Raw genomic sequence first — 14,311 nt, 5'->3', positions numbered from 1 at the left:
TCTGTAAGAATAAGAAGTTACATACCAGAAAAACTCATACAGTGTGAAGCAGCTTGTTACATAAAACTACTGATCCAACAGCCATTCCTCCGAACAAGGCTGTTTTAAAGAGAAAGGAGCTTTTTTAAAACAGGACAATAAAGAACAAATAAAATGTCCAATCAATGGTACAGGCCTTCTCCAGTTCAAGGAAAGGCACAGAATTTGGTATTAGTTTAGTGCTATGTATGTTGCTGCCATAGAAATTACACTCAAAGCAAAATCAACCAGGGAGGATGAGATTACAGTTTAATAAACTGATGTTATTCTAGGACCATAGAGAATCCTGAAGTACTTATACAGTTTCCCAACTGTGAAGACTGCAGTGTTCCTGAAGCACCACATTAGATGACTATCATGATGTATTTCACATAATTTCACAGATTTTAACATAAATATCATTTCCTTTTCCTTTAGAAAAAAGCTTTTATTTTTTTAATATGACTCTGGTTTACCTAAATGCACAATCTTACATTCAGACTTCTTTTGGCCTTATTTTAATGAAGAGCTCTAAGGTGTTTATAATACAGCACAGGTTTCACCTATGTTACTAAAAACAACTCTGTAACCATGCATACAGAAAGACTCTCTCAGGCTCACAAACTTCCTTTTGCTCTCCACTATTGCTTGTGTGATTAAGTCAACCGAAACACCTATGTGTACAGACCCATATAATCCTAGACTGAAAGAGATGCCACCTCTGTCTTTTTGCAACCCATTCTACTAGCTTAAGTCTCTTCCCACACCCCCACTGTGGACCACCCACTTTAAGTCTTCTTAAACCTCCTTTCCCTAAACTTCGCCTGCTACTATCCTTTATTTCACCTACTCCTCAGTTCTCTGTCTTTCCACACATTTTTCTTCCTGACGTTTTCTCACCCCAATATATACTTGACTCAGCCAGGGAAGACGACTCAGTACTGTGCATCCTATATCTGCCTGGGGAATACAACAAAGCCGTTCTGCCAAAAACCGTCTGTTACTACAGACACAGCAAATTGTGCTGAGCAGGAGAGGAATCTCAAGTAATTTTGTCTGCTCTCACACACTTCACCCCTTTTTCTACTTTTCGTTACCAAGTTAAAACTTTCCACAATTATTCAAAAGCTATAAATAAAGATTATCCACTATAAATTATACAAAAGTTCTAGACAGAAGTCTTAAAGATTCATCTAGCTCACTGAAGTGAAAAGTAATGTTTTCATAATAATGTAAGTGGGTACAGAAAAAAAATCTGTTATAAACCTGCCACATATGTTTTCCTACACTCCTCCCAAACACTACTGGAAACAGGACCCTATCATAACTATTATTTTCAACATTTTTGCTTTGGCAAATAATCTATAACAGATCAGTTGTTTTTTCTACCTACCCATAATATGTATGGTTACTGATATGGACCTCTTATTAATGGAATGCCAGGTTCTGAACCTTGGCTTGGCTTGACAAATTGCATCAGATTGTGTTGTCTTCTAGTAACCGAAAACTATAGAGAATGTAAATTATAAGCAGTACTCAAGCTTTCTACTGCCATTTCACAATGAATTTAAAAGGTAACTTACACATTGAGTTTTTCCAAGTTCTCTTGTGCATTGTGTTTTTCTCTCTCATATGCATATTCCACGTCTTTGAACTCTTTCTTGATCATTTCTAAATCCGAAAGAGCTTCTGCTTGGCTGGCTTTTTCCACCTGCAAAGCTCCTTCAAGGTCTCGAATTCTTAACTACCAAGTGATAAGAAAGCAATTAAAGCAAGTTAGGAAAAACTATCTTGATCTTTAAGGCTGTTCTATGTTCTGCTCTGCTTTACAGGTAACTATATTCTATTAATTCTATGTGGAAGTATATACACAGAAAGCATTGAACACAGGTAAAAATGTATGAACACATACAGTTCAAAATGGAGACAAATAAATACCCTGACCAAAAGCCCCTTTTATTCGCCTTTGGTGGTGTCTGGATTTTTCCTTTTTCAGTTATTACTAAGGTTTTCCAGTGGAATCCTGTTTTTTCAGTATACTCACAAAAGTATGGGATTAACAGTAAAGGCTACAATTCCACTCAGCACAAAGCACGCTTGAAACTTGTTCGTATATATAAACAAGGAAGAAAACCTTACCAGCCATTCACCCATAAAAGATAAGCCTCTAACTTTAAGGAATGTTACCCTCCCAGTTTCTTTGTATGTTGTAAAAGTAGGGAGAGGAAATTAAGAAAACTAAATCTTTCCTTTTTACTAGTTTAACTGTCACTTTAAAAAATTTAAGTGCTTGTACATAGAGAAGATCATGAGAATAAGAAAATAACTTACAGAATGTCTTGGTTTCAGCTGGGATAGAGTTAACTGTCTTCCTAGTAGCTGATGCAGTGCTATGTTTTGAGTTCAGTATGTGAAGAATGTTGGTAACACTGATGTTTTCAGATGTTGCTAAGTAGTGTTTAGACTAAAGTCAAGGATTTTTCAGCTTCTCATGTCCAGCCAGCAAGAAAGCTGGAGGGGCACAAGAAGTTGGCACAGGACACAGCCAGGGCACCTGACCCAAACTGGCCAACAGGGTATTCCATACCATGGGACATCCCATCTAGTATAGGAACTGGGAAGGGGGGGGCGAGGAATTGCCACTCGGGGACTAGCTGGGTGTCGGTCAGCGGGTGGTGAGCAATTGCCCTGCGCATCATTTGTCCATTCCAATCCTTTTATTACTACTGTTGTCATTTTATTAGTGTTATCATTATCAGTTTCTTCTTTTCTGTTCTATTAAACGGTTCTTATTTCAAGCCACGAGTTTTACTTCTTTTCCTGATTTTCTCTCCTATCCCACTGGATGGGGGGGGAGTGAGTGAGCGGCTACGTGGTGCTTAGTTGCTGGGTGGGGTTAAACCACGACACAGAAGAATGGCAGTACTTATTTTTGTTACTCAGAAAATAAGAAAGAAAAAAAAGTTACCAAAATTCCTTTTTTTTTTTCCTTTTCTTTCTTAGTTTTTCAAAAGTCCAGTGTGAAGGGCTTGTTAGTATGAGATTACTAAGCAATTATCATTTAGCTTTTTCTCACTTGCTTTTTAAAATAAACCATAATTGCCAGTAGGGTCAAACCTCTGTGATAAAGTTCAGTAATATAAAGATTTAATATTCAAGTATATATACTACATTTTTTCATATAATCAATCTTTACTGGTAACTGCAGATATCATAACTTTGTTTGAAGCCGAAATGTACTTTGAGTAATTATATTTGGAACTGCAGTTTCAGGATGCATTAAGCTCTCACTCCTAGAGAAGTTGGATGTATGCACTGTATCACCAAATAACTGTAAGTGCCCATTCAAAAGATACACGGAGGGATATTTAAACATAGAATCATAGAATCACAGAATCATTTAGGTTGGAAAAGATCTTTAAGATCATCGAGTCCAACCATCAACCATGTCCACTAAACCATGTCCTGAAGTGCCTTGTCTACACACTTTTTGAATACCTCCAGGGATGGCGACCCTCCCTCATAATTTAAAGGAAGGTGTCAGAACTATAACCATTATTTTCTGTCTTTGACTCTCGCTTTGTTAAGCCCAAGTGCTGAAACCATAATGACTATATTCATCATGTGTCCATTCCACAGAGATGCTCATCAAATGCCACCCAGGCATTGCATCGTGGTATTGCCCTGTGGTGATGATGATGAACAGTAGTATAGTGTTTAACTATTTTGAAACATTTCCTTTCCCCTCACTGTTTAAATGCTAGTGGAATTCTCAAACTTACAAATGTGCCATTTTATTTCATTATTTATTCTAATAACTTTAATGTTGCCTGAAAAGCAGATTATTTTTCTTTTCTTTCCTTTTACATATTAGCTATTACAATTTTGACACATTGCAAAAAAACTATTCAGTGTTTTCACTGAAGCAACTAAGTGGTCTTAATATTTTTGGAAGATTGTATCTTTACAACTTCATTAACTGTTTTAGTGTATAATTCTACAAAATACTTAACAAAAAGTTTACCTGGATGATCTCTGAATTGAATTTGGATTCCAAATGTGCTGCTCTCTCTGCTTCAATGTTTTCTTCCAGTTTTTTTATTCTCACTGTAGCTACCTAACAGTACATTTTGAAGAAATGTAAGTCCAGAGAGATAGTAAACATAACACAAGGACTATTCTATTCATTCAGTATATTAGGACTCCATACACCAACCTGATGTATCTGACCTACTTGTACTTTGGAACTGTGAGAACTCATACCAAGAAATACATATAAAAAATTTTACATACCTAGAATATTTTTATTTTCTATTTAGTTAAAGAAATTGATGTAGCATTACGTTACTGTTGCATTTTTTACAATCAAGAAAACTGCAGCTGGAATCAGAAAGCAGAAAGACCAAGTTAAATATTCTACCTATTCTGTTACTATTTGCTTTTTCACCAAGGTTGTCACCTGAGACAACATAACCACACCCTGTATGTTCCAATATGTATCAATAGACTATCTACAATTTCAGTGACGAAACAGATGAAGCACAGAGAAGATACAGAATTCCTAAACAATATGTTGGCTTTGGCACCTAATTTCCAATTAAGGTGCCCAAAACAAATTGTTTTGCAGCCCTAGACTAGTCATAGTCTCCCTACAATAAAAATCTGTAAGCTCTGCAATGCTTTAAAACACTAACCTAGTATTTTTTTTTACTGCTGTGTTCCTTGACCTGTAACTGTTCTGTTATGTTTTTGTCTAACAATTATCAGGATGTTCACCATCTCTTTGAACAAACACCTTGACTAATTTAGCCAGTTACTACATCTCATTACACAGAAGAACACCTGTACATGCATGCATAGTTTAAGCAAAGTGGGATTCTCTGAATTAAACTGTTGCATCTTTCTTATCCATTCTTATAACATTTTGAAAAGCACCACAATGCAAATGACTATGCTAAGAATCTACTTGAAAATTTGGATTGCCTACAAAAAGTTCAAGAAGTAGTCTATATTTTTCCTAAACTTTTTCTTTAAGTGATCCAAGCTGAAAAAAATTTCTTTCAAGTTACAATAAACACAGAAGCAATCACCAGATACGCATGTTCACATAAAGGCCTGGACACAGAATTTCACCTGGAAAAATACTTTTACCAAAAGCAGTAACTAAAGACCTGCTATAATGGAAACACCAAAAGCTTTTCACTTTGTTAACTGAATTGAATAGAAATTCATGCAAAAATGCCTATTACTTTCAAGTTAAATCAGGGAGATCAAGAAAAAGGAATTAATCCTAAAAAGTCATTTAACATAAGCACATTTAAGGTTACATAAATACAACCAAAGTTACTGATTTTGGAAAAGTAAAACAAAATAGCAAGTATGTGAGACTGCATCCTGATTCTGAACATTTGAAAGAAGAGAGAGAACATTAACAGATGTTAAAATAAAAGCTCTTGGCAATAAATTTAAACTTTGTTTGTATAATCACACACACACACAAAAGGAAAGACTTTTGAAATTGACGTCCATGGAAGGCCTACTATAAAGAAAAGCAGCAGCAGCACAGACCTTACCAAACCTACTCCACAGTAAGGTCTGTCAAAAGGCTTAAACTTTGCCTCCTCAAGGAGTTTCATCTGCTTAACATACCTGATTAAAAAAATTCACAAATCCTGCACAAACACTCCCACTGTATTTCCATATTGCTAAGATTATTCTAAAAAATAGCTTGCTGTAGACCCTTAACAGTATTATTGCTTCCAAATATCAGGTCCTACTCCCCTCTGCCCTTAATGGAGGATGAGCAGACTACCTCCTGCTTCAGTTTGGAAGGACTCCTTAGCATCCTCCAACAGGTCAACATCTGTCAACAGGATGATTTTACACAAGAATACTGCCAGCCTAGTAAAAGTAGTCAGTGAACAATAAATACAAGTGATGCGGATTTCATTTCTTTTTTAATAAGATTTAAGAAGTCAGCTTGAAAATAATTCCATTTTAAGTCTGAGGATAAGAATAAAGGAAACAGTGAGGAAAGTACAAGACTTAGAGTGGGAAATGTAATTTTTAAAAAATAAAATGAAGAAATAGAAACTTCACTGAGAATATTTCACCACATACCCTCAAGAGCAAAAATGCCTTTTCTGTCTCTGGCTGGTTTGTTCAAGTGTCTATTCTCATAGCAAACACTGAACTGGAAAAAGAAAAAAACTGATTCTGCAAATAAAGTTTTCAGGCATAACTTACTAACTCACAAGCTCTGTACTGCATTTGACCTCTAAGTCTTATGTTATTTCCTGAGCACCTGAGTCCAAAGTAGAACTATGTCTTCATCTCAGCCTCTCTTCAGCTGAAATCTGAGATGCAAGACACTCTCAAATGGAGCCCCCTAGAACTGTTAGATTTCAACAGTCCCAAGAAAAAAAATAAAAACAGAAAGAATACGTAACAGCTTGAGTGAGGGCATCTGAGAGAATAAAAAACTGGAGCAACCACATTCTCCCAAACAGAACATATAGGTATCAGTTCTTGGTATAGTTCTTTAAAAGTAGAGTCTATCTCCTTGAGCCGACATGATGGACACTAACTGCTGGGACAAGAGACATGGTCCAAAGGAAATACAAACTCCCAGATATATAGAAACTTCAGTCCTAAGAAAATCCTGGGACAATGAGGGAAGAGAGGCAGGAGCAAGCAGACACCTGTAAGAAGTGCCAACACTCTTTTCCTGTCTGAAGTAAGAGCAATTCCATTTAAAACCAGACATATTTGCAGATGGTTGATTTGCTTGAATTGTCACAAGTCACTGAAGAATTAACTTGTAGAATTAGCATGCCTATAAAAAGAGAAGCACTGGGAAAACTCATGTTTCAGCTACAGACATTCCTGATGATCTCTGGAATGTGAGAAACAGGCTCCTAATTGCAAGCAGGACAGTGTGTCTAGCCTACTCTAAAAGAGGTATGAACCCTAGGCACTGACCAAAGAAGAGCTAGATGTACCTGACAGGTATCCAATGGAAAGTATTCGAAGAGATTCAAGACAGTACACATAAGGAAAATTAAATTAGAAACTAGAAATCAAAGTATCTGTTTGACAGGTAAGTATCATCTTACAGATCATATCCCCATATAAAGGCATGGGAAAATTGACTTGTTTAAAACCATGATTTCTTCACAAGGTCAGGAATCTTAACACCCTATTCTTGCTTCTAAAGCTCATGTTCTTCTAGAGTTTGATTCTTTAAAGCTTTGCCTCATAGCAGCAGTTTGTTACAATTTTGATTTTTAAAACCCTGTTTAAATTAGTTCACCAGACCTTCAGAAAACAAAGACTCAAGGAGAGAAATAAAATTTATTGCGTTCAAGACAAGGCACCGTCAGGGACCTGACAGGAACTGCCACTAATTTCTTATATTGCTAGAAGCCAAAGATGAAGAGTGAACTATATTATCTTCAAAAGTCTCAGAAGATTACTCCAGTAAACCTTAATCTTAGCTTACTAGTATAAGCAGGTGTCTTACCCAAAAGAGATTCAGATGCTTCAAAGAGCTTGCAAGAAAATTACATATGTAAATTGGGGAAGTCATATAGATGCTGTCTGTGTCTCGTGGAGCAATGACTATTCTTTTTCCTGGATTCTATGATTTGATTGCTGAAGCTTATGGTACACCATACGTCTAGCAAATTTAATCAGTCAGATACCAGCAAATCAGTGGGAAATTAGTGGGAAAACAAAAATTTCATGAGAGATACCTAACCAGTCATTAGCATATAAGCCTTGCAAAGCAATACAGAGTTCTTAAATAAATTCGGATTTGCTCAGACTGATCTATGGAAAAGAATCTTTGAATTGCTGTTTATCTAAGTGCACATCAGCCACAGAAGCTGCACCTGGATTCCAAGCTGAGTCTGAAGTTTTATTTGGGAAGAACACAGCTGCAAAAACCCACTATATAGAAAATCTTGTCTATTTTGCTAGTAAAAGTTCAGATAGGCTCTAGTGATACTTCATATATGAGCTTCCCTTCACAGTGAGAAGCTGCATGCTCTGCCAGCAAGAATGATCCATTACACACTATGTGAGGGAAAGAAAGAAATGTCAGGGATGAGTCTAACCTGTAACACCACATTAAGAATTCCAAAAAGAAAAATGGGACGAGGAGAGGAGTTTTTTGTTCCTGTCTGACAAACAGAAAGACACTGGTACCAGAACCATGTTAGCCAGGCAAACCTCTTTGAATTAGACAAAAGGTGAGAATCAGTATCCTTACTGAACCACATATGTCCAAAAACTTTACACAATGCCTGTCTAGAATGAAGAAGCTGTGTGAAAACAAGTTATAGAGAAAGGTTGCAGGCCACAGACATCCAGACCACAGTGTCTCAACTGGGAGTCAAATGGCAATACTTTCTGGTTTAGCTTGGTAAGCTTCTTGTCAGGTCCAAGTAACAGAGATTGATCTCAAGGACTGATCCAAAAAGTGGGTTCTCCAGCGGTTACAAAGTGTTTTCTTATCCAACATGGAAAATATCGGTTATTCAACAAGATTCAGTCACTCATTACTTCCATGTGCACCTAACAGGATCTATGAAGGCAGGCATCTTAAGTAAGATACCACAAACAAACTCAGAACCTCTGAAGTTTCCTTGGATATTCAAGCTGAGTCAGTTTCAGTCTTCATTTAAAGAACAAAGGTATCTGGGATCTGTTTCCATGATAGTACATGCAAAATTGTGACTTTTGAGAAAGAGCAAATAAAAATGACTAAGAAAACTTCAATGCCAGCCTTAGAACTTCTGGGCAACCATGCTATATGTTTACTCTAATCCCTTATGGTTCAGTCGCTTTTTCCAGTGTCCTGTTGCATGTCAATGCTAATGCGGTTTCTAGGAGACATTTTCTGCATGCTAACAGTTTGTAATACCATTTTCCAAACTGGCCTTTGTGGCTTCCACTTTTCTCAGACCCGGGCACTCCATACTGAAAGAGTATCAGAATCCTACATTTGTGCAATGCCACAGCCATGAAAATATAATCACTTGACATTTGCATTTACATCAAAACACCCTTTATCAGATAAGTAACAAAGAAAACAAGAAGAAAAAAAGAGAAAAGTACATTTACAACAGTTACTAAGTTTAGATACAGTAACAGAAGTAATTTTTCTCTTCTCTGCTTCTATTTAGACCACTTCTGCAAGATTTTTCAGTTTCATTTTACTAACAAGTTGTCAGGATACTTACACCTTCCCATGGCTAAGGTCCAATCCCCATGTGAAACACTCAGCCAAGATGAAGTTTTAAGTGAAAAGGACACACATATACCTCATATCTGGATCATCATCCACCCACTCTGTTTGTGTGCTTCCATATTCAGATTAAGATCTTACTTTTTCCTACTTAAAAACATTTCCCTATGACTCAGATCAGGAGGTCAGGTCTAAACACATCTTTGGGAGATGTGCTGACCACTTCCACCTAGTGTTAGAAATGCTGATGCCTCTTGATCACGGTAAGGTGGAGCCACCTCCTGTCCGGATAATAAACAACCTTTTAGTAACTATAAAGTTACTTAACTACAACCAATTCTTAACCACTGAAGTAAATGTTCTTTCAGCCTGACGGAATGCAGTCAACTCTCACTATAAACATTTCCTGTATATGAAGTCCAGAGTAACACATCTCATTGACAGAGGAGCTATACTTGACCTGCACAACACCAGATAAACAACTACACTGGCACGGGGACTACAAGATAAGCCATACACTTGGCTTCAGGTTATAAAAAACAAAGAAAGGTAAAACCAACTAGGACTACTAAACTGATGTAGTTTGGTTGCCTTTGGATAAAGTCCAAGCGCATTCCAATCTGCATCTGAGTTGCAGTTGGCAAACCCATCTGAGCTGCTCTCCCTTTCTACAGTACCTTGAGGGGAAAAAGATGTCCCTTTTGGTTCTCATGCTCAGTAGCTGGTAAACCCCTTAACAGTACATGAACTGACACCGTTAATTTATACACGCACATAGACAAGATTAACGTGTGACTTGTTACTAACTCCTGGTGAGGGCTACATAAAACAGTATTCAAACAACTTCAGTCTGATAGTGAGGTAACAGTGAACAGCCTTCAAACTGGACTTGAATAATTCGATCATAAAGGACATAATAAAGAGGAAGCTCCTCTCAGAGACAAAGTCTATTAAGTCAGTGAGCATCTCACTGGAGAAACATGAACTTTGGAGCCACCACAGAGATACTGTTATGAAAATTGCAGTGCTAAGAGGATATACAAGACAGTCACAGTAGCTAGAATTCCTAGGTGCCAGTTGTGCATTGTGGAGACACTAGAAAGCAGAGGATTAAGTAGGGGTAAGACATCAAGAAGTATGTGGTCACACTAGACAAAAAGTAGTTTAAAGTTTAACCAGTAGCACTGTTAAGAGGCTGAGGAATCTGTTCTCTCTTGCACTGCTTGGAGTTTTTTCAAGTCTTTTTATGAGAACTATAGCTTACATAATACTGCAGTTCATGGTAAAATTAATAACAAGGAGAAAAAGCAGGTCGGTGGGTTTGGGGGGTTTTGTTTTGTTTTTAGCTGGGACCTAAATTTCATGTTTCACTGACTTAGATACAGTAAGAAATTTAATACACCCACAGCCTTAAACTATTGCATGTACATATACCTTCTGCAAATACAGACAGACCATCACTCAAGTCGTTTTTGCAGTCATCTCCCCAACACAGCAGCATTACCAAGCTAATACAAGATAACACATTTAGCAGGACATGAAAAGGTCAATATACTTACAGGCAGGGAGCAGGAAAGGCAACGTGAAAGCTAAGGGAATGGTCTTTAAATGGTAACTCAAACTCTTAGAAAAACGGCAACATACTCAGTCTCAGAAATAAAATGGACCAAGTTATGGGACATTTTTCAGGCCTCATGAGAAAGGCTTAAAAACTTGAGAGACCTTGAGCTCCAGCTTACTAAGAGTTGGCAGCCTCAAACACATAAAACAAACAATACAAAATCACTACACTTCTGTGCACAAGACAAAGAGTTTGAAATTTATGAACTAATAATTCTGTTTCTCATGGTAAAATCCACATTCCCCTTTCCTCCACTGTTTGTCAAACAGCTTTCCCACCCAGCTTTTTGGCAGCTAGACACATCACAAGAAACACTATTTTTATATACAAATTGCTCTATATTTCCCAAGAAATCATCTTTCCAGAGCAATGGAGCTAAAGGCTAAAATAAAAGACGCTGGTTCCAGGAAACTGACTCATAAATAGTAGTATCTTGATGAGTTCAATACAAATACATCAAGAATTTGTTCAACTACTGAAACTTAGACTAAAAAGGCAGAATGATAATACGGTTCCCAATCTAAATTTTTCTGGTACAGTAAGTATGTGTTCCACTTCAGAAGGACTCCACATCTGTGCAATGGTATACCACATTGGTGTCACTGCAAACTGGAAAACTAGCAAGTTAGACACTGTACCAACAGTTATCTTTCAATGAAGAGTCCACAGAAACTTGCCGTTATTCTTTCTCTTCATTTCTAATTCCAGAAACTAGAAATGTCCTCTTTTAGATCATGTTCAGAATGACTGAAGCATAAAACCAGACTCATATTAAAAAAACTTTAAAAAAAGGGGGGGAGAAGGCTTTTTCACCTTCTTTTCACTAGTACAGTCTATTAGATATAATTCCTCATAAAAGTTCCATTGTATAAAAAGAAAAAGATTCTAAATTTACCATTTCCTTTCATTACTGCAACGCAAGTATTTTCCTATGGTCTTCTCCCTTATGTCCAGCAGAGGGTAGTAAAGGCACAGCTTTGTGAACTCCAAAAAAAGTTCATCCTCATTGCACATCAAGAAGTAGCGTGTAACGGAAGATTACCTTTTAATTAGAATTACACTACTCTTCATGGAAATCAGCTTAAGAAGTTTGCTGCCATCAAAAACTTAAGTACACATTTTCTAACTAAATGCCCATTAACACAAGGTACTCTGCACAGAAATTTAAATAAGACGTCTCCTGTGTTCATCTTCCCACAAAAGCCGAATTTCAATCTATAAGCTAAAAATTCCATGAAGACAGATAAAGAAATACAGGGCTAATTCATGAAAAATGTAAACGATTCTGTCTGGGGTGTACTACTTCAAGGTTTCTATATCTGAGTAGAGAGCCATCTCAAATACTGACATCATAGGCAAAAATATGAGTTGTATTTAACCACAGCTGAAAGTACAGGACTGGTTATCAGAACTTTATCCATGTTTCTAACGTGGGTAATACTTATTTTCATACACTGAGGAGTTTTAAATTGACAGCTAGAACACCACAGAACTTTGTGAGAGTAATACCAGGTGGGCAGAAACACAAGGAGAATTTGGCATGTTGGCACACAGTGAAAACTACCGCCCAGACTTTAGTGCCCTTCTTTAATGCCTCTTCCACAATGTATGGGAAGAATCTGGCAACTAAGAATGTGATCCACAGAACCTAGCATGCTAGTGAGGCAGCTGTTAAGGGAGAAAGGAGGAAATTCTACTGACAGCAATATGTTTAAATCCCAACAATCTCCAGGCTTCACAGAAGCACTTCTTTCTACTTGGGAATGCAGCATGCCCTTTTAAAAGGGCATAGTCCTTTCTTTCAAACACAATTAGAAGGGAAGATTGTGCTCATTTCCCCTCCTTTGTGCAATGCCTGTTCTTGAACACTCCCCCATTTCCTTCCCTTACAGCCTCCAAGACCAAAGCTCCAATAAGTGAGCTACAGAGGTGAAGAGCAGCTCATCTGGTCCCTTTGGTTGAGGTCTTTCCACTCTGTTTCAGCGTGAATGACAGATAATGCCTCTGCCTGATTGAGCTCCAGAAAGTTAAGAGAGGAAGAGGAATGACAAATTTATATATCAAAGAAAGGTTGCAACTAGATTTCACACTCTGTTAATACTAAACTGTTCCTCCATATATAATATTTTTCAGAGAGATTACGGGTGAGAGAGCAACTTAAAATAGATTTTATTAACCTGAATTTTTAACATCAGAGTCCCTGCAGCCTTTCATGACCACAGAAAAGGCAGAACAGATTTTGCTCCACAAATGGCGATGCAGAGTACTGGTACCCTGTAAGATGTATATGATGCTGTTGTCGCAAACTCTGGAGTTTGAGTCCGCTATCCAGTATGAAGTCTACAGTAATCAATGCTGCCTACAGTAATCAATGTTGAAAACTTAAAATATCTAGTGCTTTTGCTTCTTAAAGAATAAAGGTATTTTCAGAGATGCTCATTAGTTAATCTCTCCTTGACTTCAACTATAGAATGGGTAAGTTATTGTTGTAGACCCTTTCAGACATACACACAGCCAATTACTTTTGAGATAGCAAAGTGAGATGCAAGCTGACTAAAGCATATGCATTGCTGTCTAACTTAGACTTTTTTTTTTATTCACAGGGATCCTGCTAATTTGCTTAAGCTTTCAAATGCAAGAGGTTTCATCACATACTTCCCTTAATCACTGCTTAAATAGCTATACTTAAAAAAAGTACCACAAGACTGATTATTCTGTAGTCTGAATATCTCACATACATTTTCTCACAACATTATTGAAAGATTCAATAAGTTTAAAGAATTTAATAAAAATTAAGCAGCAATGAAAATATCTTAGCTGATTGTGGTTAATAGATAGCATTCCCTGATAAAAATCATCTCCATGGCATAGCAGTTACACATTTTCTAGGAACTAAAAGCTTCCTTTTCAAATATACAGATAGTGAGTACACCCAATTACAATATTTAGAAAGACAAATCTCCTCCTCCTTTCAGCTCATGATGCCTATGTCAATATGTTAAAAGCCATGAAGGCACAAAAAAAGCCCTTGTTCAAGCTCTTGGAAGCAAAAATCTTTGTTTTTAAAAGGTCTACTGGAACTTCACAGTACGCAGCACTTTCCAACTGAAGGTAATTCTGCTTAGGCCAATATGTGCAGCTCACAATACCTGACAATAGATTTCCTGTAGATGTCTTTGAGGGCACAAAACTCTACCTTGTTGGTCAATAAGTCAGTGTTTTTAGCTGATGAGCTTTGTTCTTCCCTGAAGGAATTTTCTTTTGTACTTCATCTTTAATGCAGCACTCTACCTACCTAGGAATCGATGCTTTAAACACTTCTTTTGCCTTTAGGGAAAAAATAACAGAGAACAAGCATGGCTGAAAACTGTATGTCACTTATTCCTTTAAGGGCTCCCAATAACCCACAAGTGTCAATTCTT

The 14,311-nt window shown here is 37.1% G+C and overlaps 1 protein-coding gene across 3 annotated transcripts in view; it reads right to left on the bottom strand.

Moving 5' to 3' along the window:
* Positions 1–14,311, bottom strand: part of CCDC171 (coiled-coil domain containing 171) — a 155,933-nt gene that overhangs the window by 121,071 nt on the left and 20,551 nt on the right. For all 3 annotated transcript variants that reach the window (XM_069776854.1, XM_069776855.1, XM_069776856.1), the window contains exons 7-8: positions 4,043–4,135; positions 1,602–1,762 (exon numbers count right to left, since the gene is read on the bottom strand). In XM_069776854.1, the coding sequence (XP_069632955.1) occupies positions 1,602–1,762; positions 4,043–4,135 (254 nt within the window). The remainder of the gene's footprint in view (positions 1–1,601; positions 1,763–4,042; positions 4,136–14,311) is intronic.

This window comes from Haliaeetus albicilla, chromosome Z (assembly GCF_947461875.1).
Source record: "Haliaeetus albicilla chromosome Z, bHalAlb1.1, whole genome shotgun sequence".
Classification (NCBI taxonomy): Eukaryota; Metazoa; Chordata; class Aves; order Accipitriformes; family Accipitridae; genus Haliaeetus; species Haliaeetus albicilla.
This window is presented reverse-complemented; position numbering and strand designations above follow the sequence as displayed.